The following is a 27,721-nucleotide window of genomic DNA, read 5'->3' as shown; positions in this document are numbered from 1 at the left end:
CAACCCAGGGCTCCTCCGCCCTGGTGGTACCCCACAACCATCCCCCCGTGGGCAGCAGGCAGCCACGGCCGGCCTGAACGCGCATGTGCGTAGCAGCTTCAGCAGTGCCAGTACCGGAGCACTGAGGTGGTGTGCCCACCCACCCTCTGCCACCACAGCGCCTGGCAGGCAACAGCCGCCATTTCCCCTGCCCCGCTGCCCTGACAAGCTCAGTGCCACCACCACAGCTTCTGGACTCCTCATGGAGCAGAGGGGAGAGATGGCAGTCCTGAGGCACAGAGCGAGGGGCAGGCTGTGGTCTCCTGTGGAAGAGTGACATTCCTCCCAACTTCAGCCATGTTCACCTGGAGAGGCCAACGTTCCGAACGAGAGCAGCGAGGGGAGGCAGCAGGAATGAAGGCAGGTGAGGAGGAGCATGGCCTTTATTGAGCCTTTCCCTCCCCTCAACTACTGCTCCACTGTTGCCCCCTGCTCACCTAAGGTTATCCTTTACAGCACTGGTTATGACATCCCCCCATTTTTTTTCCCCTCCATAATCTTTCTGAAGGAGTAATTGCTTCAGAAGCAGCTTCCTGCTGCTTTCCACATTTTTATGCTTCTGTTATAGAGACATCAGGAATTCAGAGTCATTCTCCAATAACCTCAACCTCTTAAAACAACCTGGAGAAACACACCAAACCCCAATTCCATTTCCAAGGGAGAAATACTTAAATCCAGTATGCCCCTGCTACTGCATGCAGGCAAGGATGCTGCTAGCACAGCTCATACTGGTTTGACGCTCTTCTAATGATAAAATGGACAACCTGGGAGCAAGAGAGAACAGCAGTTACAGAATGGACTAACATGCCATCTCTGCCTGTGGTCCAAGGGCCAGCAAAAGGGGTAGGCTTGGCTGCTGTGATACCCATGTTAGGTACATACATGCTATGAAGTGTCAAAATAGACCATTTGCAGCTACAGTCCCTGAACCCCACCTGACACTGCTCAGCCATGCAGCATTTTCATATTTAACAAGTAGGAACCAAATAAAAGGGCACGACAGAAATTGCTACTGGCAGAAAATGGCAGGATATTACCAATAAACAGATTTAATGTACAGGTGGGTTGAGCCACTCATGATACTCATAGCAATCAGGCTGCAGTAATTAAGAAAATCATGTTCAAATTCCAGCATTGAATTTTGTGTCTGGCCAAAGACGAGTTAAATTTGCTTGCTGGAAGAGGTGGGGATTACAAGAGCATTTCAAATCAGTGACCATGGGCAGGTTCAGGAGGTTGTACCTTAGGAGTGCCAGTGATGAGTCTGCAGCCCTGGAAGTCAGACAGAAGCCAGAGGAAAATCCAGGAAAGCATGGACACAGTCATCATCATCTCCATAACAAGAAGCATCCATTTGCACAGTTGTACATATAGCTTTTTTTTTTTTTTTTTAAGAAAACTAACATGAGTGTAGCTGCATAGTCTTACCTCACTGTCACAATATGCCTGATAACAGAATCCCTTCAAATTACTTTTTCCTCCATTTATGGTTGAGTATCAAAACAGAACATAGGCCTCAGCAAATCTGTGCATCACAGAAACATCAAAAAATGCCTTGTACTTCAGCAGTTTGCAAGACTAACTCTATTAAAATATAGTACTTAATTGCTGTGTAGTTAAACAGCCTTTGGCTGTCTGCCAGGTAACTTTTCTTGGTCCATTCTTTCATATCCAAACAGGAGAAATATTTTGAGTCTGTTAAAGGGACAATCTTAGGAAAAATACTTCTCTTTCTGTTAATTGCCAAGTTGTGACACAATCACCTTAAAAGACACAAGCCAGTCCCTCAGCTTGCAAGCCTCTCCTGTCAATTGCTTTCACATTCCATTTCTTGAGGTTTAATAAATAAAAGGTATTTGTGTTTTCTCTTGTTTTGCTTTCAAAGCCAAATATCAAAACAACACCAAAAAAAAAATCACCAACCAATGAGGATGGCAGAGGGGACATTTTGTTTAGTTGAGGTCACCGGCTCCTCGTAGGCTTTGTAAAAGTTATTTCAAAACCTAAACTTCGGGCCCACCTTGATCTGACAGTATCCCTTGAAACAAAAGGAACATTTCATTATTCAATATGATGCGTTAAAATTACTTGACCAGACACATTCACATAATTCATCTATCAGCCACTTACATTACACTTCATGCATTATTACAGAAATAAGAGACTGATATAAAAGCCATCTGAAGATGCAGTGTCACAGTGAGATAGTGCAATGTGCCTCAGGACACAGGAGCTTTAATCTGTGGGTCCTCAATCAACAACTTTACCAACAAAAAAGAAAAAAAACCCTTCACCAGTATGCTTTCAGGGGGGGAGATTATGGCATGGTTTTCAGCATAGCAAAAACGTGCACAGTGAAACACATCTAATTTCAATCGGTTTGTGAAGTTTTACAATTTAGAAAGGACAAAACCAGGTCATCTTCCTGCCCAAACAAAGGTAAATCTGACTACCAAGAACAAGAGGAGGTTTCTCAAAGGCACAGTCTCAACAGATAACAGCTGTTACAAAGCAAACAATATGAGTTCGTATTTCTGTGCCACTGAATAATTGAGAGAATATGCTAAAGTACTTAAAGTACTTCAATTTTCTGTCTCCTTTTTTTAAGAGTATATATATATATTTTTTTTTTCTCCTGTGGGCAACCTCTGCTAATTTTACTTCTTTTGTGAGCAGCACACATACAACATACCTATGGCAAAAATAACTCAGTATTGAGAAACTAGTAACTTCTTAGAACAAATCATTCCTTGAAGAGATGAGTAGTTTAAGCTGCTAAGTGACTCTGCCATGAGAAAGGAAGTCTGAGGATCCTGAGAGTACAATTTTGCTGCTGGTTGGTAACCAAATGAAAAAGTGCATTTCACCAAAGTCAAACCTAGTAGAATTTAGCTATGCTGCTGCCTTGATACCAGAGGCGTATGCTATAAAAGAACCAGTAAAAAAATCTTGTAAATCACACACTTATATTTAATACATTGAAACAAAATAGTTAAGAATGCAAGAACTGTATACAGATTAAGAAAATATTTTTTAAACCATCTGATCTTAAAAATAGACAATAGTAGTGAAGCTTAAAATACAATCACTCACATTAAAATGTTTCAAGCAATACCACCTTGGTGTGTCCTGTTCCATCAAATGGCCATTAAGATAACGGATCAGTTGTTAAAAAGGTTGTGTTGGTTGGAGTCACTTTTTCACAATCCAAATCTACAACAGTTTTTCCTTTGATGGAAGAGCCTGAGCATTCCTGGTGCAAACTTTCCCACCTCTCTGCAAGTTTAGGAGTGGATCGAGCCATCGAGCCACTTTGGCTTCCATTGGTTTGAGAGCAGACATTATTAACTTTAGTAGTTTTATTTTTGTGGTGGTTGTTGTAGACTTTATATTTCATGAGGAGGATGAAGATGAAAACAAGAACTGAAGCCACAATGATACCCCCAATAATGATGATCATGGTTCCTCCAAGAAACTGCGTGTGAAGGGATCGGCACTGTTTGTATTCTTCCTGGGTTGTAAACTGCACGCATCCGATCACCCTGGTTGCAGTCAAAGATGTCAATCCGTCATCATAAACAGCAAGAACACAGAGGTTGTACTCGCGTCCTGCAACCAGATCAGTCAAGAAGATGGATTTACTAGCAGCTGGAATCATCCTGGAAGAGAAAATGAGTACAGTAAACATCCAAGTTGATCGAGCCTAAGGAGAGCTCTTTTGACTATCAATGCCACTGTGAGGAAACTAACAGAGCAGAAGATGAGCACGGCAATCGGACCAAGCAGCAAAAATCTAGCATTCCCTAGGTTTCTCAGTAGATATGGAAGATACAGATTTTAGTGATGGCAATATCTTTACCTTGTCTATTTCAAACAAACATGGACTAGAGTGCACACGCTTGCCAAGGGTCAGAGGAGAAGTCATGCTTGATCTATTGTTTTGATCTGCATTATCTTAAATTTCCACAGTTTCAGCATAAAAGGGCATAACATGCCCTATGCAGAATGGAATATGGTCAGCCTTTCAAAAAAAACATAAAGGAACCGAAGCAACATACTTAAGGACTTAAATGGCAGAAAAGGATAAAACTAAACACTGTAAAATGTATTTTAGTAATTTTATATACGCAGGAAGCACATTTTGAAGATTGAGGGAAAAAGGCAAAATCAAACCTGTGGTCTACAGATTAACCTTATTTCCATCTTCTAACAGCTCTGTGATGCTCAGTGTCTCATAATCAGGTGACTGGTAAGAACAATCAGAGCAAAGCATACACACTTGCAACTAAGTGGTATCTTCTGTAGCCCAATAACAGCATCTACTGAATTCCTTACCTTGATGCAACCCTACCATTGAGATTGTTCTATGTCAGTTCCAAATATTCCCTTACCACAAAGTAGCACTGGTACTAAATCAACATATGAGAAGGATCCCAAAAGAAGAGTATATGCTATGTTACAAATTCCCACAGACCCCAGTCATGAGCGTACGAATCGCATTATCTTATTGCAGACCAGCTCTCCATATGTTTGGCTCAGATTCCTCACTGGAGTAAAGTAGCACTGTTGCAGAGGAATCGGTGAAACTACATCCATTTATAGTGGGTGGGCACGTGGCCTTCTCCTGGCCACGAAGGTGGTGGTGGTGGTGGTGAAGACTAACCGCTTGTCATACGGTCTTTTCCAAGTAGTCATCCGTGGGACTAAGGACTCTACAATGCTTAGACTGGAAAGAAAGAAGAGCTACACCTTCAGAAGACCATTCTCCAAACACATGGCTGCTACCACTTCATTTATAACAACCGAATTTCTGTGACTATGAAAAACCCAAATCACTCCCTTGTCGATGTACATGCGCCATCACAGATTCATAGAAACATTAAAGGAGGAGACCCCCAGAGATCTCTAGCCTAGCTTCCCACACAGAGCAGTATCACAAACAGTAGATCAGGTCAACCACGCTTCTGCCTAGCCAACACTTGAAAACCTTCCATGAGCTCTCTAGGCATCATTCCAGCATTAAACTACCCTCCTAGTAGATATTTTTCCCCAAATGTCCAATTTGAATTTCCCAAACCACAACTCATAACCATTGCCCCAGCCTTAATTTATAACAGCAGCTTCACAACCTCCAAAGAATGTGACCACGTGCTGGGTTTTAAGGCTAATGAGATTTTTACTGCAGGAAAAAACAGGGTTTGAGAGGAAACTACACAAAGATTCATTTGTCAAATTGAAACACCCAAACAACTCCTAGCGTGTACATAATGAGATATTTAATCCAACATTAATGTAGGAGGAAACGTGCAAAGCTAACAACTGCTTCAGACCAGCAGAACAAGCCCTTGAAATTCCTCATGGCCACTGTTACTCATTCAGAGTGCAGGCAATGCAGAATGAGGTCTCCCAGTTGCAATCATTAACAACAGACTCCTCCCTTCTCTGCCATGCAAGTGTTACTTTATGGAACAAGCCTTTTGTCGTGATTTTTGCTCTGCAGTTATACATCTCCTATACCAGCTGACCACTAAATCCTCAAAGTACGTCGTGCTCCTTGCTCTTTCCTGTCTTCCACAAATTAATTCAGCAGTGTCATTACATAATGTTACACCATGTCAAAGAAAACACCGAGGTTGTGTTGTCTCACTGGACTAGGACTCCGGAAAGCAATTCATCGATCCTTTGCTTTTCCAGGTACAACGTTTGGTAGTGTGTAGCCGGTGATTCTCCCACACTCACCACGTGAACGTGGCCCTCGATGCTCAGGTGTGGCTAGTGCTTCGCAGAGCACCACTCGGTTGGCTTGACATTTGCCTTCCTAAAACATATACCATTATCAATTATCAGACAAATATCTAATTAACTTTTCGGTCTTCTGTTCAGCCACATTTCACAGTGACCAGACATGATGAGAACACCGTGGCTCAGACTGGACTGCATTCCTCCCTCAGTTCAAACACCAAGTTACACTGAAACTAAGCAGAAGATTCTTGCTTGTCATACAAAGGGATGCGACTGAGAAGATGGAGAATTTAGTTGCTTGCCTTCAAACACTAAAAGGCTTTGAAATCAGTCATGCCTCTCAGGAAAATACTGCTGGCAACTACATCCAACCATGGCACAAAGTCTAAAATCACTTGACATCAACAAAACCATCACTGAACCTCAGGGCACAATATGTAAAAAATTGAGGGATGTCATAGATAACCCCTGCAGAAGAGGACACCATTTAAAAGACCAGCTAAGCAACAGGAATAGAAAGGAAACACCAGACAGAAAGCATCTTTCTAGTCTTTAGGAGCCTGCCCATCTGTGAGAGGGAGGTGTCATTGCAAAAATTATGCAAAGTACAGTTTTCTAGCTTAATGTCCATATTATTTGCCTTATTCAGCAGCCTTTAATGCTCACTTCTTCTTTCAAACAACTTTCTGCATTGCCTTATTGTCAGGATTATTCAATGAAGAGTTATGTATTGAAATTTGACTAATTTCCATGGAAAGCTATGTACAGAATATGCTGTATTACAGTGTGCCCAGCTATTGCTGAAATACTTTTATAATAGCTGTCACCCAAAAGAGGTTCTAAACCTTTCTGATCTCCTGTGCAAATCTTCTGTACAAATGTTCAATAAGACCAAATATATATTTGATTTCTATCAGCTTTTCTGGTAATACAAGGCTATTTTCAGCTCCATGAATAAGGAGAAGCATGTAGTCTTGATAAGGTTTCTTCACTGGTTAAGCAGTTATTCACAGACATGTCTCCTGGGAAAGGTAGCTATTTTGGCATATTTAGGAAGTTTCAAGGAAACCTCTACAAATGAGTAAGGACAGCTCACAACTGAGTAGGCAATCTGCCTACAGCCATGTCAGTAGTTAACCTCTGCATGTTTTCTCGCTTATGCCTGCAGAGCATTTACTTCTGCAGTAGAGTATAGTCTTCCCTATACCGTATTTACTTTATTTCAGTAATGCTATAAATGATTGAATAGCAGTTAAATTCAATCAGCTTGACAAATTAGCACAAGCTTGAGTATAGTGGTTGTAACAAAGGCAGGTCTTTAGTGCCAGGCTGTGGTGAATGGCGAGGACTTGTAGGAAAGGCCAGAAAGCATATGGGTAGATACTGGGAGCAAGCATATCATCTGAAAGCTTTATGATTCTACCAGAACCCATAGACTACAGTTTAGAGAATGGCATCTTCAGAACAAAGATCTCCATTAGCACTTAGTTTGACCCAATAACAGTTTAAGCACCATTGACTAGGTTGTAGGTTTGTTACGAAACATACTCGGGATGCCATATGACCCTTGATGACCCCAAGTGACTGGGATATAGGAGCACTGTGATTCTAAGTGGGGTAAAGCTTATCAACCTCTCAGTGGAATTATTCAATCTCAAACTAAGAGCTTGCAGCAATCAAAAAGTCATTTACTTAAATAATTAGTTTGCATGAAAGACATTTCACAATAGCAATACAGAAACACAAACCCCATGTCTGCCAGGAGATTCTCAAATCTCCAGGGATGCAAAAACCTTTTACTTGGTTATTCTTTTGGGGTTTTTTTGGTCTTTTTTTAATTCTTCAAGAAATGTTATTATGTTGTTTCACAATTACTACCCATCAGTTTTTTCTCAAAAAAACCTCTTCATTTACATTAGAGTTTCATCAGGAGCTTGCTTCCCATTACCTATAAAAGCTGCCAAAACTGTGGTTTTTAGACACAATTCCGTCAAATCTTTTTTTTTTGTAGCTGAAAGTATACTACCTTTTCTCTTACGTCTCTAATGTCACAGACTCTCCACGTTGGCCCACAAGCACCATCTTTCAAATGGATCAATAGCAGAACAGTAACTGTCAGATTTAAATGAAGAGTGCTAACGTAACTGGTTTAAGAGCACTAACATCTATAAACCATAATCTGTGCCAGCGTTTCCCCTGCCATCTGTAGTCAGCCAGTAACAAGTAAAGCCCTTTGGTGAAAACTCAACTGTAAAATCTGCTCACAAAACTTCTGACAAAACATCATTTTGTGAGATTGGAAATATTTCCTAGCAACGTTGTCAACAACGACAAAATAAACTGAGCAGCTTGAAATCGAGATGGAGTCTTTTGTTTGGACTCTAATTGATCAATGATGCTGCCCATAGGAAAGTGTAATACTGTGGCCAGAGTGCCTCAAATTAATCACTTTTACTTTGGCCAACCCCCAATCCAACGCCACCATTTTGAAGGTTTGAAAAACAGAATTTCTTTTCTGCCATTTCAACTGTTGAATTGGGAAGGGAAGGATGGGGATGAAAGGAAGGGATGGGGAATTTGATGTGTGGGAGGGACCCCAGTGACAGGAGGTCTTTTTGAACTGATTCTGTCAACAAACTCCTGAGCACCCAATTTACTCAGCTGATTAAAGGGATTAAAAAGCAATCAGTATAGAGTCTGGTTTTTTTCACAGAAACACTGAGACCCAAATATGATCTATGACATTTGTGGAGGTAAAAACAACAACCACCACCACCATCCTAAGACAGGATAAAATCCTAGACCGTTACTGAACCCAGGCTGCTGGCTGCATTTTTCAAAAGAATTATTTTTACATGGTTCATGCTACAGTCTGGAAACGAAATGACCATGCACCAGAAGATACAGACAGTTATGAAGCATTGATGGCAGGTTTCTTATTTATCGAGCTTTCACACAAATCATGCCAAAATTTTTGATAGAAGCAATGACAGCAATTGATTCTTATTCATACTATTCTTAAAAAAACCCCATACTTCTGCATCAACAGTACAAAAGGAAACAGGGATCTTTTCCCCCTCCAAAAAAAGCACAGCATCTTAAATGCTTGGAAAACAAGACATTGATATTTCACGTTTGAATGATCTCTCCATAACGCAACAACTACCATCCATCATTTGCATCTGCAGGGTCTTATTTTGATAAACCATGATGCAGCTCCAGCAGCGATCAGGTGGGCAGCCTCGTTAACAAAGATCACGGGGGCATGGGAAAGAGGGGAATAAAAATGGAGAAGTGACCTCTGTGGTTTGAGGAAACCAACTTCGTAAGGGTAATCCTGATTAACTCAGCACACAGTCAACTATGAGAATGTAAGGTTTTTCCTCAGAAAGGGAAACCTGAAGAAGAGGTTTCCAAGGAGAAACTCCTTGAAGACGCCTGGAAACTGCCATGACAACTGCTACATTGCAAGATAAGGAAAAAAGATACCAAAATTAAAGCCAAAGAGTGACAAGTCACGTGATATTTACAGATGTCAGATGGCTCCCGTATTTCTGGACTTCCATTGGTATATCCTCCTTTTTGAGGAATGACTGCTGGCTAGGTGAAGAAATGCAAACATGACCATTTGTCCAAGATTTCCTCCTGACAAACAGCCACCGCTCATGTGCAGGCTTGCTGGATAACCACGGCAATCCTGATGTACTCCAAAATCACTACAGTTAACTGCACGCGCGCACAGCAACTCCACCGGTTGAGAGGCATGTTGCACCCCCTGCAAACCTGAGTCCATCCCTACGGTGCACATGCAGGGTCCAGTGTGTCAAGGGCACCCAGAAAGGAAACACAAAGTCTTACGGCACATGCCTGACCGATGAGGAGCTATAAAACCTCTTTCAAACTTCACTCTTTGAAATCTAGCACGGTCCTGAGGCTTTCCATTGCACTGCACTGGACTAATTTAAGAATTTTTGAGCAGACGTAGCATGGCTGATTCCAACTGCTTTTCATGCAACAGATGTAATCATTGCTATATTGATCTGGCAATATAGCACCTTTTCCCCAAGAGTGACAGCTCTGCCCTTTAAACAACAGTACTTTGTACTCCATCTTAAAAGTGGTCTGCCTCTCAATTTCTAAGTTTTTCTCTCAACAGAGAAAACAAGGACATATTATCAACAGTTTTATGCAATATATAGTCTCTCAATTATCTATAGAGAAGCATCACTATTAAATACTCATCTTCTAATTTATAGCATGTAGTTGCAGCTAATTAAAGTTAGATGATCACTAGCTATTAAAGATTAAATTCAATGCTTAGGAGACTGTTGCCTTTGATGTTATGAGATCCAGCTTCTAATTGACTAGGACATCAATCAGATTGTTATGAAGCATTAGTAATCTGCTGCTTATATCAACTGCGGTAAAAATTGAAGTTTATCCAGCCTAGCTCAGAAATACAAAATCACTTTTTTTTTTTTAATTTGCTGGCCATTTGAGGAAGCACCAGCAGACAGAATAGGAGCACCTGCAGTTCCCTTCAGGGCATTTTGAGCATCAGTTGCTGCCCCACTTCTCTCTTGCACACCAAGCAAGGCTACAAGAGAGAGGTGGCCCAGGGTCCCATGGAGATGAGCCTTTTATCCCATAACCTAACGCAAGGAGTCATCTTCATAAAGATACATATGAACTCTATCAGCATACAGAAGAGGAGCATTTGCATCTATACGTACACACAAACACATGTGTGCATCATGACAAAGCAGCAATAAAATAGCATGGCTTCTCTCCCAGATTAATTTAGTGGGCATGGTTGATGGTTGGACTCGATGATCTTGAAGGTCTTTTCCAACCTAAATGATTCTATGATTCTAATTATTGCTTTCTAAAGCTTGTATAATATTCATCACTACTATTTTAGTATCGAAAGGTCAGTTCTGCTGATATCTCTTCCCCAAGACTAGCACTAGAAACCTGGGCAGGACACTTGAGCGATGACAGTTAAACTAAAATTATAGCATTGTGAAGTCCAAATTGCGCAGGAACTGTAATCAGCATCAAGACTGTAAGCTGTTTAAAGAATACAGATCCATTTATATCTCAGAGAAGGAAAAGCTGCACAAAGTGGCTATTACGATTCTTGATTCACTCTATACATGGCTGCACAACAACAGTTTCCGACCTTTATTCTGAAAACAAACAAGGCTCTTACTTTCAATACTGATGCTTTCCACAAATTGCTACCTGCACCTTAATTTACCAATTCTGGATTGTTGCTACTCATCTTGCCAGATGCTTCACTCTGATGCAATTTTCTTTCTCCATAGCTAATGTCTGCTTTCAGTTTTGCTAACCCCTGTCCCAAGAGATGGGTCAGCGTGATAGTTTCCATTTCACAGAAAGAGAGGAGTTAAGTGACTCACCTGAGGCAACAGTAACTGGCGGAGTCAGAAGCACAACTCCTATTTTCCTTTCCACATTCACCACTGGGAAAATCGCTGTGTGGCCATGTGTTGTGAATCTCCCAAACTGGGAACAACAAGGAGCAATTATGGTGCACTTATGTGCAAGTGTACACAGGCAGTGTAACCATGTGCAGGGCGCATATGTTATTCTCACATACACCAACGGATAATTTGATTGCAGTCCAAAGGGAAAATTAGGAAGAATATCGTCTCCCTCCCTTCACCTCCATAGGCTCCTAGCACGGGCACAGATGAACATGCACTTACCCACACTTACCTATCCAGAGGGAGAAGGAAATGGAAAGGTGAGGAAAAATAAAGGAGTCAAAGGAGCAACTTAAATTCGCAAGATAAAGCAAAGTTGCCATAGCAACTGCTCTTCCCATGGTACCGCTCAACTTGACAGAAGCGACAGGTTTCTGATGCATCCTGCACAGCTTAATACTTTTTTCCAGGCAGCAAGCTATTGCCTGCCAGAAATAAATTACACAGTGTCCTCTAGGTAGAAGGAAGCTTTTCACCTTCTGTAAAACTCCTTTGGCAGCACTGAAGCACGGCCACTGCTGGGTATGCTACTGCACATCTATTTACATCTTCATATATCAACAGACTGACTCCGTGAAAGAGATGTTTGTATATCTTACCAGAAACATGGAGCCTGAGACGCGTCTTGACCATGCAAAGGGTCAGCAAACAAATCGGGGGGCTCCTGTTTCTCCAGTGCACATTAACGCGCTCACCTTAAAAAACTCCGACATCTATAGCATAACTTGAAGTAGCAGTTGTTCAGATAACTGCAAATGCAGAATTGCTGCCCAATTACCATTCCTCTCACTTTAGCACAAAACTTCCTTTAAGGATCTATATTTGATGATTACTCACTGTGGGAACTGAATGAGAACGCACACATTTTCATCTTTGAGACGCTCATTATACTACAGTCTATTACATTGTATTATTTGAAATCACTGCTCTGTGATTTGAAGCATCAAGTATTTTATGGTTTTGTTACCAAGCTGAGCCTTTCGGTTAACAGGAATCTGGGCCGAGAAAGGGGCATGGAAATATAGTATTCTTCCCCATTTCTTCTTTAGGAACGAGGCCATTCAGCAGCAGCAGTAGTATTCAAGTCTATAGATTTATTAACAAGCTACCATGCTAGTCACTCATTTATTTTTAGAGACTTTGGGAAGTTTAAAACTCATCGAGAATGAATTGCTGCAACTGTATGAAGGCTGCCAAGTCGGCTGAGCAGCTGTTATGGCAAAGGATGAAAAATCCCATTAAACTCCTCTCTTAAACTACTGGCCGTGCCTGCGATGCACCCACCAGCTCTAGCTGCTTCTCACTTTGCTTGCTTCACTTCACTTTCTAGTGGGAGAATTGAATAAAATCCCTTTAGAAACCCCAGTCACAGCTATCGAGACATCTCCACATTTCCCTTCATTTCGCAACTTTGCACTTCTCTCAAACAGCGATGTCACAAATGTTCTCACAGCTGACAATTAAACGAGGCTTCATCTTCCAGCCGGCTCCTCACCATCCCTGTCAGATCCCAACAAGGCATCCTCCCACCCCCTCTTAAGAGACCCTTGCTTACCCTGAGACCTCCTGCTTCCTTTCTAGCTCGTAGCCGTGACAACGGGAGGATGGATGGCATCCTTCCTCAAAAAGACTCTGGGGATGGGCATTTTAACATGAGACTTCTGAAAATCCCAAGTGACTGTAAAGTGAAACATCTGTTTCAAGGACTTCATGCAATTTTCATACACAGTTCCTTTTTTATTTTTTTTTTTTTTTTTTTTTTTTTACAAGAATTTGCTTGCAATGGTAGGCATTTGAAATAGGAATCGCAGCAGAACGACTATCCTACATTCCTTTCCTTAGGAGACTGCTTACCAAGCACTAGATTTGAACCCAGACTTTCAGGTATATTTCTGAAGCTATTAGATATCATTCTCCTTTCGCTTACTCCACTCCAAACTTTAGTGCAACCAGTAACATTACATTAGAAAAAAATCATTATCACTCATTAGAAAAATCATTATCACTCTGTTTAGAGAAGTTATCATCCTTACGAAGCGCACAACTATGAAACACTAAATCCAAATCAAATGCTAGCTCCCACTTTCAAGTCATTCCACCCCTCCTTATTCCTTCCACCCTTGGTTAATCCCAAACAAAAGCCTATAAACAGAAAGGCAGATAATCAGAAACTCAACCAGCCCTGCATGAGGGAGCAGCTATAAACTTAATCTGCACGCTGTCCACTGAGACTTAAATAGTTATTCCCAAGTAAATTTTACTCCAGCGGACAAATGTGAAAACCGCACAAATACATAACCTAAAACTTTCCATGCGGTGTCCAATTCATACCAATGAGTTTTATCCCCATGACACCACAAAAGTGGAGAAAAGGAACCACGCAGCAACTGATATGGGCTGAAGGTTTGGCTTAACATGGTAAGGCCATATCCATATAGGCAGAACATAGCTTTGGGCATCTCGCAACTTTGGGCATCTTGATTTCTTCTCTCTTACCCATATTTTTAAGTAAAATAATTACACTTAATCAGCATAAAAGGTAACTAAAATCTCCATCTCAATTTCCTTAAATGTTAACAACTAAGATATTGCTCATCAGCTTCACTTGGTCCATTAAACTGGACTATGAAACTTAATTATGTCTGTAAAGAGTTTAGAGATCCTCAAGAGGCAGCGCAGAAGCAGATGTATTATTAGTTTTAATAGCGTAACTCAAAAATGGGAGTTTAACAAGCAAAGTCTAAGGCAGCCATTGCCTCCTCATCCCCTCATTTACAGTTACTCTTTGCAGGATAGCTCTCGTTACACAGAATATGTCAAACTATGCTCTCCTTCTTTCTTACTTCCATTACCTTCTTCACAGTGGTATGAGCATAGGAATGCGAGCAGCGTTACCTGTACACTAGTATGTCATCAGCAGAACTGTTATACTGAATCTGGTACATTCGAATCCCAGAGAGGTGATGCTGAGAAGGCCACTGGATAAGAGCAGAAGATGACGTCAGCTCAGCAACCATGACCACCTTCTCTTGCTGAGCCTTCGTTTCATTTGGAAAGCTCGACTTGGCAGATATGAGAATATCTGAGGGGCCAGGCTCCGCATCTTTATCACAGTTGGTGCTGTTAGCAAGGTTAGGGTACGGGGTAACGAGGAGTTTGACTGGAGCCGTCGACTCTCCCGCAGCATTTGATGCTATGCAGGTAAACGTGCCCTTGTCAGTCAAAGAAGTAACCAAAATATCCAGAGTACCATTCTCATAAGAAATCGTCCTAGACGTGTTAGAGACCAGCTTCCCATCGGGTGAGATCCAGCGAACGTAGGGATCTGGATCGCCAACAGCTTTGCACTTCAAAGAGACGCTTTGGCCTTCCGTCACTGTTAGTTTTGGGGTTCGGTGCGTTATCATTGGGGGTTCACAGACAAATTCCTCCTCTTTAATAGACCAAAAGTATTTGCCCATCAGTTCTGGTGGAGAGGCGCAGGTTTCTAGATCATCTTCTCTGGTGAGACGTCTCAGCCACATGAGTTCACAGTTGCAGTGCAAAGGATTCCCGCCAAAGCTAAGCACCAGGGACGAGAGCGGAGATCCTTTAGACTTGGCGTACACCGGTATTCTGGAAAACAAAGGATCAGGAGGGATCTTTTTCAACTTGTTGGAGGTCATGTCTAGACGGGCAAGTTTGTGAAGGTTTGAGAAGATTCCCTCTGGCACAAACTCAATGAGATTATGATCCAAACTGACTGTATTGACATTAGAAAGTTTGGCAATTGTTTCCCAAGGAATGTTAACGAGATTGTTGTAGGACAGATCCAGGTCTTCAATTGTTTCAATAAAGTCATCCAATGACCCAGGAGAGATATAGTTTAATTGATTGTTACTGAGTATTAAATGTCGAAGGTTAATTAAACCTTTGAAATGATCTTCATTGATGTAGGTCAGTCTATTACTATCCAAGTGTAAGGCGTGAAGGCCTTTAAGATCAAAAAATGCATAAGGCATGATTTGACTTATTGTATTCCTCGATAGTGTCAAATGAATTAGATTAGTCATGTTTGCAAAATCTTTTCTCCTAAGTGTAGTGATAAAGTTATCCATTAACCTTAGTTCGGCTGTTCTCCTGTCAATACTGGGGGGCACAAAGAGAAGCCCCGTCTTCGTACAGAGAATTGTGAAGGATGGAGACAGGTTTTGACACATGCATCTTTTGGGACACATCATGGCCTTCACGGCTGTGCTAATAACCAGTAGATAGACAACCAGCCTTTCCATCGTAAGAAAAATAACAGACCTAAAGGGGGGGGGGGAAAAGAAGAAATCCATGTAAATGTATTTTAATTTGGCATTAGAAATAGGTTTACATTGAAGTTTTCATTACAAGTCCGCCTGTGCAAACTGGAAACACCTTCCGAGACAATAATAAAATTACCTGCTAATATTAACTTGGATGTTTTTAGAGCTAAGAGCTTCTAGTTCTGTACTAGTTTGGCTCCACTTTCCTCCTGACAGCAACTCTTAGATTGACTGTGAGGCAACAGTCCATCACTACTGCTTCTCCAGGATGCACTAACAGGGTTATCTACCTACTAGCAGCTCTTCCCAACCAACAGTGTTAACAGTTGTACTTTAATAGGTGGAACAAAGCAAGATGTGAAGCTGATACTTGGTGAGAGGAATGTGAGGGGGAAAAAGCAAATAAATATACAAAATTTTTTAGGTTAAAAATACCATCTACATAACTTTCTCTACACACATCTGACTGTTTGCTGGGGCTAGAACCTCATTTCAACCTGCATATCACTTCCTTACTTTGTGATTATGCTCCCCTCACTTTCTTGCCATTACAGATGTCCAACAACTTTTTTTCTTACCCCTCAAGCTCATCTATGCCCCTCCTCAGTCTTACCTGTACTGAGCAGTGAGCTTTTTGCAGACATGCATGTTTTAAGGACAAGGGGTTTTTTCCCCAGGAGGTGGCAGGGGTCTAAAACTTCTACAGCAAATAAGAAGGAGAAATACATTCAAAGGCACTTCTGAAAAGCAAGGCTGTGTTCAATCACAGAAGCAGGTATATATTTTTTGTTCTGTGCAGCACAGGTAGCAGCTTTAGAAAAATAAATATCATAATTGCACATGGGTTTGATCAATGAAATTATCTCTGTGAAATCTCATGTATGCCAAGTTATTTCCCATTGTACTTGAAGTGCTTGCCTGCTATACCAAGGGTAGATTTTAATTTCTACTTTACCTCCAGCTGGCTGGAAAATTGCTAAGTGTGGTGACTCAAGCAACCACAAAGGTTAAAACTCCCAATCTGCAATGTAAAGGACTCAAACTATGTGTTTTGTGCGAGTGCCTTGGTACAACCCAATTCCAAACTCCAGCTGGTGAATCCTACTCCAAAAGAAGGGCAGTGGCCATTTTGCAAATGAGCCCATGTAGTTTTACTTCACGTCTAAGTTCTAGCACACTAGAGATCACAGCTGATTAAAGTTAGTTCCATATGACAATTCCTTCATATAGTGGGTAAATGCAGTGTAAAAATAATCAACTACTGCCTTTGAGAACAAGCGATGCAACACAAGACATGGTCCTCAATTTAGCACAAAGTTGGGGACAACATGATCTGCTGAGTCAGCTATCTGTAAAAGAGACTACCAAAGCTTTTGGTTACAAGAGCATGATTTGCTGTAAGTCAGCAGATTCTTACAGTATGTTTGTGGGTTTGGGGTTTTTTTTTTTTGTTTGTTTGTTTTTTGTTGGTTTGGTTTGTTTTACTTTAATGATTTCCATGAGCTAGAGCTCCTTTACAGGGCAACAGATCTTTAAGATACAGAATTACAGTATCGCAGTTGCAGAGTCTGGAAATTAGTTTGGTTAGATCAAATTTAAAGCTCCACAGAGGGGAAAAAAGTTATTAAAATCAACCCATTGCTTATACAGTATTATTACTTCAATTCGGAGAGCATGAAACTCAGTCTAAACCTCTTAACCATTGCTACGTATTCATTTGTTAGAGGTTAATCTTTAGTTGTATACAACCAAGTCTCTGCAAAGTATTTTGTAAAAAATAAATGAAAAAGAGACAATCCAATCAACCAAACCCTCTCCAAAACCTCAGAATGGTTAGAGCACAGACACTATGAGAGGCTGCGAGGACAGGGCTTAATCAGCCTGGAGAAGAGAAGGCTTTGGTGGACCCTGTCGTAGAAACCTTCTCGTACCTCCGAGGAGTTTATCAGGGAGATGGAGCCAGGCTCGTCACAGTGGTTCGTGACGGGAGATCAAAAGACAAGGGGCAGAAATTAATACAATTAAGGTTCAAGCTGGAGATGAGGAAAAAAAAATCTTCTGGAAGCAGGTTGTCCGGAAAGGTTGTGGGACCTCCATTTTGGGATGAGGTGACTGGACAAAGCCCTGATCCCAGAGCTGACCCTGCTTTCAGCAGGAGATGGGACTACAGACCCTCAGACTTCTTCCCACCTGTGTTATCCTGTGACCCAATAACCACGAGCACCTCCACATTTTTCACATTTCAGCTGTAGCTCTACAAACCGTAGCCTCTGCCTGTCTGATTTTTAGTGCTGGTTTCAAATTCCAATTCCAAACATCACTTTTTATATTTAAGAGTGTCAGTTCTATGCAGAAAATGATACATTTTCTGTTAAGAACAACGGAGTTAGGAAAACAAATCCTACAGTAGAGTTTGCACAAAGCGAGTTCACTTTATACTTACAATTTTTTCCTAATAAGCATCCTCTTAGTAATGTCTTGCTTCCTGATAATTTTTTTTTCTCAACAGCTTTTATAATATTTAATATAGTCCACTACAAGCTTTATCTTCCAAGTATTTGCTTTTTTAAGAAACCCATTTCCACCATCACTCCGTCCTGCGCTCTGAACCCTTCTTGCCTCTAATGGCTCCATCTTTTCACTCCTGCTAGGTACAAATGATTAACGGATGTGCAACTATCCAAAACCAGACTGCTGTGCAATATTGTAATTCCCTTGTTTTGTCATTAGCAAATATTAATGCAACATTAATGGATTAACTGCCATCTGGGCTGTAAGAAACCAGGACAAAACCACCTCACTTAAACCATTATTCTGTTAAAAAAAAAAATTAAATGTTACTAATGTGAAACCATGGCACTAAAATTAATGATTTTAAAGCCAACAATGAACATAGTACAATTACTCTTACAGACTATATAACCATCGCAAGGAAAGGGTAACTCATAAAGAAAAACTGCATATAAGTGAATTACTGCTGTTGCTCTGGATTCTTGGTAAAAGCAGGTTTGGCACTATCACCTAAAAACCGCATCAGGAACATATCTGATTGCATGGTAATACAGTAGTGTTTTTAAAGACAGTTTAATCCACACCACCTCAACAGAAGGCAGTAAAAGAAATAAATTTCATGCTTATAAGACTACCCACAGATCTAGGGCACACAGGAAAAAAAATTTCTCTGAACTGTTGCTTATTGACTCATTTCCTCAGTTACCATCTGCACGGTTGCAGCTTAAAGTTCATGCAAAAAAAAAAAAAATCGGTTGAGGTAGTCATTTAATTTCAAAGTAATAAAGACCTATAGAATAGAATACTTCCAGTTGGGAGGGACCTACAACAGGGGGGTCATGTTCAAAATATGTGCAGAGACAGGGTTTTTTTCTGTTTTCCTACAGCAAAACATTACTAGGTGATCGCTGCCTATCATTTGTAGTCGAAATGGTATTTAAAGGAAGGGATATTTAATTCCAGCAATTCGCAGCTACTGGCCTATTAACTTTGTTCTGTTGGAAAGAATTCAGGTTGCCTTTGCTGTAAATACAACATTTTCAACAGCTTTAAATTGGTACCGTGGTACAGAGATTTCTTACACTCTGCAAAACACGCACGCTGTGTGAATAATGATGCGTAAAGACACTGTTTTACCAGCTTTAAGGAAGAAACTCCATCTTCCAAAAAATGGTCCTTTGTCAAGTGCCTTTGCTGGGGAACAGCACCTTTCTCCAACGCAATGCATATTTATTTCAGCATAATCTGTTTCCTTCTCTTGCACCTAGCTATTCATTTTAGTGGAATTATTAGCAAAATATATTAAAGTACATGGTTTCCAGCCTATACTTGTTTACGCTGCATCTATTCGGCATTCATCCACATCTTTCCATGGAGTTTAAGGGATGTAGCTATGTCCGTTTTTTTGGTTCATTCTCCACTAAATGGGGTTCCCGACTCATGTGTCGAACATCATCGCCAACCATTCTACATCTAATACCGTCATCACCTCCACCTTTGCCTGTTCAAAGACGTCTTCCTGCTATTTTTGAGCACGCACTAAAGGCTTGCTAAATCTGTTATTCTCTTATCTACACCTGTGATGGGTTAACCCTGGCTGGACGCCAGGTGCCCACCAGAGCCGTTCTATCACTCCCCCTCCTTCTCAGCTGGACAGGGGAGAGAAAATATAACAAAGAGCTTGTGGGTCCAGATAAGGACAGGAGAGATCACTCACCAATTACCGTCACGGGCAAAACAGACTCAGCTTGGGGAAAATTAACTTGATTTATTACAAATCAACCGGAGTAGGGTAATGAGAAATAAAACCAAATCTCAGAACACCTTCCCTCCACCCCTCCCTTCTTCCCGGGCACAACTTCAGTCCCGGATTCTCTACCAACCCCCCAGCGGCACAGGGGGACGGGGATGGGGTTTACGGTCAGTTCATCACACGTTATTTTCTGCCGCTTCATCCTCCTCAGGGGGAGGACTCATCACACTCTTCCCCTGCTCCAGCGTGGGGTCCCACCCACGGGAGACAGTCCTCCACGAACTTCTCCAACGTGGGTCCTTCCCACGGGCTGCAGTTCTTCACGAACTGCTCCAGCATGGGTCCTTTCCACGGCGTGCAGTCCTTCAGGCACAGACTGCTCCAGCGTGGGCCCCCCACGGGGTCACAAGTCCTGCCAGAAAACCTGCTCCAGCCTGGGCTCCTCTCTCCACAGATCCGCAGGTCCTGCCAGGAGCCTGCTCCAGCGCGGGGTTCCCACGGGGTCACAGCCTCCTTCGGGAACCCACCTGCTCCGGCGTGGGGTCCTCCCCGGGCTGCAGGTGGATATCTGCTCCACCGGGGACCTCCGTGGGCTGCAGGGGGACAGCCTGCCTCACCATGGTCTTCCCCACGGGCTGCAGGGGAATCTCTGCTCCGGCGCCTGGAGCATCTCCTCCCCCTCCTTCTGCACTGACCTTGGTGTCCGCAGGGTTGTTTCTCTTACATGTTCTCACTCCTCTCTCCGGCTGCCGAAATACCGCCGTCCCAACTTTTTTTCCTTCTTAAAAATGTTATCACAGAGGCGTTACCACTATCGCTGATTGGCTCGGCCTTGGCCGGCGGCGGGTCCGTCTTAGAGCCGGCTGGTATGGGCTCTCTCGAACGCAGGGGAAGCTTCCAGCAGCTTCTTACAGAAGCCACCCCTGTAACCCCACCCGCTACCAAAACCTTGCCACACAAAACCAATACAACACCATTTAATTGCTCGGCACTGGCCTCACACAGTACCCTGAATACAAAAGCTGCAGCTGCATCAGCTTCTGATCGTACTCAGGTCTGTCCGAGAGAGACTTTGGCTCCCTACGGCACAGAAATTTTGATATACAGAGGGTGGCAAATTAATACTAGGTATTAGAAACAGCTATTTCATACCTTATTTCTTGCACCCTCATCACACAGAAACACAGCCCGAGATATTTCATCCACCCAAGCATTGCTTTTCCAACAAACAAAATTAAATCTGATACAGGAGATATTTCAGCAGAGGCTATCCACTGCTGAGTCTGGCCGAGATGAGCAGACTGTGCTCTGACATATTTCAAACGTAGATTGTTTGACTGTCAGACTGCCGTGACAACCTGGTCGCTGCACAAGACGGGCTCACCATCGGCATCCTTAGAAGAAAAAAAAAACAAAAGCTTTTTCATGAGGGAGGCTTTATCATTACCCTTTTCTGATCCAGAATTAACCACCACATTGGAAAAAAAATCTTTTTAATTTACCAACAATTAATAATGTGCTTAATTTAGTGTCGCTTGCCTCACCTGTAGGTGAGCAAGAAACACTTCCAGTAAGTGTTTAAGAAGTATCTTGCTAATTTTCCTTCTTTTTTTTTTTTCTTTTCCAAGACCACTGGGAGTAAATCTCTAGACACACTTGGGCACAGAGCAGATTAGCCGCAAACCTGGTAGCCAGTGTTTCTCCAAACCCAAATTACCATAATTAATATTAATACTAGGGTTTTTTTGTAGTTTTTTTAAATCTAGTTCACAGCATAATAGGAAAACCAAACCATTTAATGTTAAAAATAACAAAATATAGAATATTTATTTTTTCCTGGCATTATTTTTCAGACATGTCAACTATGCAGGTGAACTCATTTGCCTTTTCCTTTATCACCAGAAGGTGGCACAAATAACATCCACCTGTCTGCCACTTGGCACTGGGGAATTGTATTTATAATATACAAAAATCACATTTCCAACCCCCACTGTAGAAGTGCAGAATAAGAAAACCACAAGTAAAAGCACAGCAATAACTTTCATCTCCACGTTCATTTTTGCCTCGCCTACTTCAGTCATCCGTCAAGTGTGTTAGCAGACCTGAAAATAATTTTTTTTTTGTTTTGTTGTTTTGTGGTTGTTGTTGGTTTTGTCATCCCATTGCCCCCCACCCAAAAAAACCCCACAACAACTAGTTTCTGTCCCATTTCCTAAACTTTAGTGCATACCATATATTGAGGAAAGTATAGAAGGAATTACCACCAAAAGGTTAAATGCTTTATAGATTTATTGTGTGAGTATCTGCACTCCCTCCCTCTCTCTTTCCTTTCTCTAAGGGCCAAAGAGCTCATGATGAGCTGTGCTGATCCCCCCCCCCGAAAATCCTGAACTGGAGCCATTTAATCTGTGGTTGAGGTAGCCAGGACACCAATGTAAATTAGGAAATAGAAATAGCTCCTGTGGGTTTTGATAAATGGTCCAAGGTCTCCTGAAGATGTACTTGATGAAAAGCAGAGAGTGAATTATGTATTGATGTTTTATTTAAGGGCAGAGCAGCTTCTGGTGCAGGGAGTCTGGAGGTAATGCTACTTCAGAGTTACCACACTGATAAACGAGCTATTCTTAGCCACGCTCCATATCTTTCACAGAGGCTACACTCAAACACAGCCAATATTAGCAATTAGAAGCATTCATTCTTTATTGGAAGATCTATTATGAATTGTAACACATCCCACTGCCAAGTCCTAGCACATTGTACCTAGCAAAGTGTTTCAGTACACGTAAAATCATATTGGTTTTTATCTCCCTGGCTTCACCATCTGCTGCTTGTACTGGGGAATTTGGTGGACAAACAGTTCCACCTTCGGCTGATCTGAATGTCATGCTGCAGGTGATGCTCCGTTAGCAAGAGCAGCACCTCCCTGGGCACCGCTGAAAATCTGCAAGAATCACTGAGAATTTTCCTATCATTCCCACTTGTGCAAGGACTGTTTGAGATTATCTGACTCTTAACAGCCCCTATTTGACAACGAAACTCTTGGAAATATATAAAGCACATTGTTCTGATGGACAGTGAATTTCAGATGAACACGCATTTTTTTTGGACATTGATTCTTTCAATTCTTAAGATGAACAGACAAGCATAATTAATGTTAAACAACTGAGAGAACTGCTCAAAAACATTCCTTCAAGGGAAGGACATAATGATCAGAGTAGAAAAATGCTGTACAGTTTAGATCACACCTTCTTACTCAGGAAAGGCAAATTAGATCCCTGATGGAACAGGTCCTTGGCCCCGTTGGGTCTGGTGGATTAATGCCAGCAAAATCACCAAAAGTTTGTAGCTCCGTGTTAGAAAGTGGCTCCTGGTCAGAACTTCCCCACCAGGAGATAGAAAAGTTGAGGCCTTTTATCAAAGCAAAAATACTGTTCTTTAAGTGTCTGGAAATTTAGGAAAAGAGGCATGATAGAAGTAGAGGACTGCGTAAAACACCATGCACCAACCACCAAAGAAAATTGCAGCTCCAGCTTTAAGACTCTCTCAACTCCTCAAAGAGGTTGTTGGAGTTTTTATTTTAGGATAGTCTTGAAGCAATTTGGTGACATATTTTACAAGACTATAAAAACCACAAATGGCTCTTTACGACACTGAAAAGGGAAACTTTTGCTGCTTAAACCAAAATCATCTTATTAGAAGGGCCTGGGTAGACCTTTTGTGGATAGTTTCTAGACATACTTTAACCTCTGTAACATAAAATGCCATAAAATATCCCTCTCTGGGTAGAGGACGGGAAGATGAGTCAAGGGTCTTAAGTCTCCATAGCGTATAACTTCATTCTGATACGGACAGTTAATATTTGGAGTAGGGTTAATTGCCCATCACTCGTTTAACATCAAGTATTTGGATACGCAATGAAGCATCCCTGCGCATTCTGCAGTCTTGCCTAATCTGGTCGCTCCAGCATGGTCCTAATTTCTAAGGTTAATTTAGTTTCCTGTCATCACAACAAACCGTGATGCCTTCTAAAACAGTTTTCCGAACAACAAGGAAGGCAGAAAAAAAAGGAAGAAAGGCAGAAAAAGAAAGGAAGAAAGGCAGAAAAAAGAGAAGAAAAAAAGAAAAAAGGTATGCAGACTTGCATGCTGTCCTGGTTTCAGCTGGGGTGCTTAGTTGCTGGCTGGGGTTAAACCCCGACACATGCCTATGTAAAACCCTCGACATGAAGCTTTGTTAATGCACTTGCTGTTAACACCGAGGGAGAAGGGATTGCCCAAAGCTCCACAAGTCTCTGTGTAGAAGCCAGCGATCTAAGGCACCGATGCTAAAAATAGCAAAAAGGGGCCAATTACGAATGGCATGCTGCCGCAGTGCCAGGAGCTGTGGCATCCCGATAAACGTACCTGCAAAAGACAGCGCATCTCCCTGCAGGCTTCAGACAGATACCGCTGCTTTGCATAAAAGACAAGCGACAGGGTTGTCTGACTTCCACTGAAGCGCTGCTCACACGGCAGCTGCATGAAATACAATAAACTCAACTTTGTGGCAGCCCTCAGACAAAGAACTTTGTGACAAAACTCTTAGCACTGAATTTGCATTTCCTACTTGTGGCCAACAGGTTGAGGGAGGGGATTCTGCCCCTCTATTCCACTCTGATGAGATCCCAGCTCTGGGGTCCTTGGTACAGGAAAGACATGGACCTGCTCGAGCGGGTCCAGAGGAGGCTACGAAGATGATCCGAGGGCTGGAACACCTCTCCTATGAAGACAAGCTGAGAGAGTTGGGGTTGTTCAGCCTGGAGAAGAGAAGGCTCCGGGGAGACCTTATTGCAGCCTTCCAATACTTAAAGGGGGCTTAGAAGAAAGATGGGACAGACTTTTTAGTAGGGCTTGTTGCAATAGGACAAGGGGCAGTGGTTTTAAATTAAGAGGGTAGATTCAGACTAGATACAAGGAAGAAATTTTTTACGATGAGGGTGGTGAGACACTGGAACAGGTTGCCCAGATTGGTGGTCAATGCCCCATCCCTGGGAACACTCAAGGTCTATGATCATTCTATGATTCTACTTATGCTGGTGTAACGTAGAGGTGATAGCCACTTTCTTCCATCACAAGGCAGCTTTCAAGAGGGGTGTGCAACCATTGCAAGGGCTTATAATGGCCTCATGACCACTTCAGCCAAACCTGCACGAAACTCCCCCAAGATCACTCCTGTGACCTTCCACATTTAGGTTTACAAACTGCACACACAATGCAAATTGTGCTGCGCTCTATGATCTGACACAGAGGGATCTCTACAGACCACCAAAGTCTGATATTAGTGCATTTTTTCAGTGAAAGTGCTCACACAAGTATCAGCAAGGACAATTCACTGTGTGTTTACTATATTAGCTATTGTAGTATTTCCAAAAGAATTAACAAATTTATTTATGATTTTTCCCTTTATGAGATTATCCACTCCATTCCAAACAATGATTACAGAACACAAGCAAGTTCTGGCATTTCTATCGATTAATTCAGTGCAACTAACTGTTTATCTCGACAAGCTGCAGAAATAGGCTGACAGTTCTCATGCAGTTCAACAAGGGGAAGAAGTGCAAAGTCCTGCACCTGGGGAGGAACAACCCCCTGCACCAGTCTATGCCAAACCAACCTAGGGAGAACTTTGTATGAAGAATTAAACCCAAGTATTCTACAGCTCACCGCAAAAGCTTTTCTGACTCCAGTCTTGGTTGCAAGAAGAAACTGTCCCAGCACTTAAGTTTCATGGCACCTCTTGGATGATCTTGCTTTATCGGTCAAGACTGCTGGAACAGCATTTTATTACTGCGTAGCAACCCCAAAGGAATTATAGTATTGCCACTAAAGCACTACACACTTTTCATAAATATTCATGAAGTTCAACAAGGCCAAGTGCAAGGTCCTGCACATGGGTCAGGGCAATCCCAAGCACAAATACAGGCTGGGCGGAGAATGGATTGAGAGCAGCCCTGAGAAGGATTTGGGGGTGTTGGTTGACAAGAAGCTCAACACAACCTGGCAACGTGCGCTCACAGCCCAGAAAGCCAACCGTATCCTGGGCTGCATCAAAAGAAGCGTGACCAGCAGGTCAAGGGAGGTGATTCTCCCCCTCTACTCTGCTCTCGTGAGACCCCTACCTGAAGTACTGTGTTCAGCTGTAGGGCCCCCAGCATAAGAAAGATGTGGACCTGCTCGAGCGGGTGCAGAGGAGGGCTACAAAGATGATCAGAGGGCTGGAGCACCTCTCCTATGAAGACAGTTGGGGTTGGGATCTGAGGGAGTTGGGATTGTTCAGCCTGGAGAAGAGAAGGCTCCAGGGAGACCTTATAGCAGCCTTCAAGTACCTAAAGGAGGCCTACAAGGGCATGTAGTGATAGGACAGGGGGTAATGGCTTTAAACTGAAAGAGAGTAGATTTAGATTAGATGTAAGGAAGAAATTCTTCACGGTGAGGGTGGTGAGACACTGGAACAGGTTGCCCAGAGAAGTTGTGGCTGCCCCATCCCTGGCAGTGTTCAAGGCCAGGCTGGATGGGGCTTTGAGCAACCTGGTCTAGTGGAAGGTGTCCCTGCTCATGGCAGGGGGGGTGGAACTAGATGATCTTTAAGGTCGCTTCCAACCCAAACCATTCTACAATTCTGTAGGAGGAAATATATTGAGACAGCTCTATTATGCTGTTAAAAAGACTCTCAGATTCTCTTAAAGCAGCCTTAATGAAAGAGTGGAAACAAGCAGTGGCAGGAGGTCAAGCGAATGTCAGACGTGAGGAAGGGGAAAAAAAAAATTAGAAATTTATTACTCAGTCTTTGAATACAAGACAGTTCTTCAAACCACAAGAACTCACCCACTTTCTCTGCAAAACAAATGGAAAAATGCATTTACTGTTCACCAAACCATGCTCAAAGGACTGACTTATTAATTGTGGGATTTCAATAGCACTTAGGCCTTCTGCAAGCTATTTAAAAGGACCAATTTCAGTGCACTAAGTCCTCTATTATTCTCTTCCAGTGATGATTCATGAACTTTCACATTTGACATGTATTTGTATACCTTAGAGTGAGGTGTTGGCTGTTGGCAACAGGCAGTAGAAAGGGACAACACAGCCCTTTCCCAATGCCTTGAGGAGCAGAATCCCTGTTGCTATTAGCTGGGGATCCACCTGCAATGGCAACCCCTAATTGCACGGCTGTTACATGAGCTTTCCTAGCAGGACTGTGAAAATCCTTCTGAGTTCAAAGCTGGAAGGCAAATGTTTGGGAAGTACCTGGAAAACTGCAGAGTTCTCTCTGCGGAGAAGAAACCAGAGTTCTGCACAATTATTTACTAACTTTATGAATTAATAAAACCTCTTGCATAGGAAAGAGCTTTGGCATTGCGATTGGAAGTGGCAGTGCTGTGCCTGTGCACTGGGTCTCTGTTACAAGGCTGTAAAATGAAATCTTGGGTGTGCAGCTACAGTTGTACAACAATACACGCACAGTCCCCAGTAAGAAACTGCTCCAGAATAAAGCAGAAGAAATACCAGCAGTTGGGCTTTACTTGCTTACTACTCATATAAACATTCATATTGCAAATAACATCAAACCATTGAAATGCAAACTAAACAAACACCACCAAAACCCACCACACACACTACAGCAATTTCTCCCCGCATAATATTACTTTCTGAAACCACTTCTGCAGGCTTTCCCATTCTTGCAATCATTACAGACCATTAATTCACACTAACTGGACCACAGTCATTATGCAACTTGATATTATTTGGAAATATATTCAGCTGCGACGTTAAGCAAACTGCATGGAACGAGCTGTAGAAGATTGACGCCCTAAACCATACTATGATGGACTGAGCAGG

At 42.2% G+C, this 27,721-nt stretch overlaps 1 protein-coding gene across 3 annotated transcripts in view; it reads right to left on the bottom strand.

The window, feature by feature from the left end:
• Positions 1-1,072: 1,072 nt before the first annotated feature.
• LOC128138055 (leucine-rich repeat and fibronectin type III domain-containing protein 1-like protein) overlaps positions 1,073-27,721 on the bottom strand; it is a 71,823-nt gene continuing 45,174 nt past the window's right edge. For 2 of the 3 annotated variants that reach the window (XM_052779348.1, XM_052779347.1), the window contains exons 2-3: positions 14,187-15,581; positions 1,073-3,698 (exon numbers count right to left, since the gene is read on the bottom strand). In XM_052779348.1, the coding sequence (XP_052635308.1) occupies positions 3,188-3,698; positions 14,187-15,562 (1,887 nt within the window). In that variant the 5' untranslated portion in view covers positions 15,563-15,581 and the 3' untranslated portion in view covers positions 1,073-3,187. Of the gene's footprint in view, positions 3,699-12,603; positions 12,970-14,186; positions 15,582-27,721 lie in introns of those variants that run through there. The other variant, XM_052779349.1, reaches the window with a different exon arrangement.

The sequence above is a fragment of the Harpia harpyja genome (genome assembly GCF_026419915.1).
Source record: "Harpia harpyja isolate bHarHar1 chromosome W unlocalized genomic scaffold, bHarHar1 primary haplotype SUPER_W_unloc_1, whole genome shotgun sequence".
NCBI lineage: Eukaryota > Metazoa > Chordata > Aves > Accipitriformes > Accipitridae > Harpia > Harpia harpyja.
Note: the sequence above shows the minus strand (reverse complement) of the source record. Positions and strands in the feature narration are given on the sequence as shown.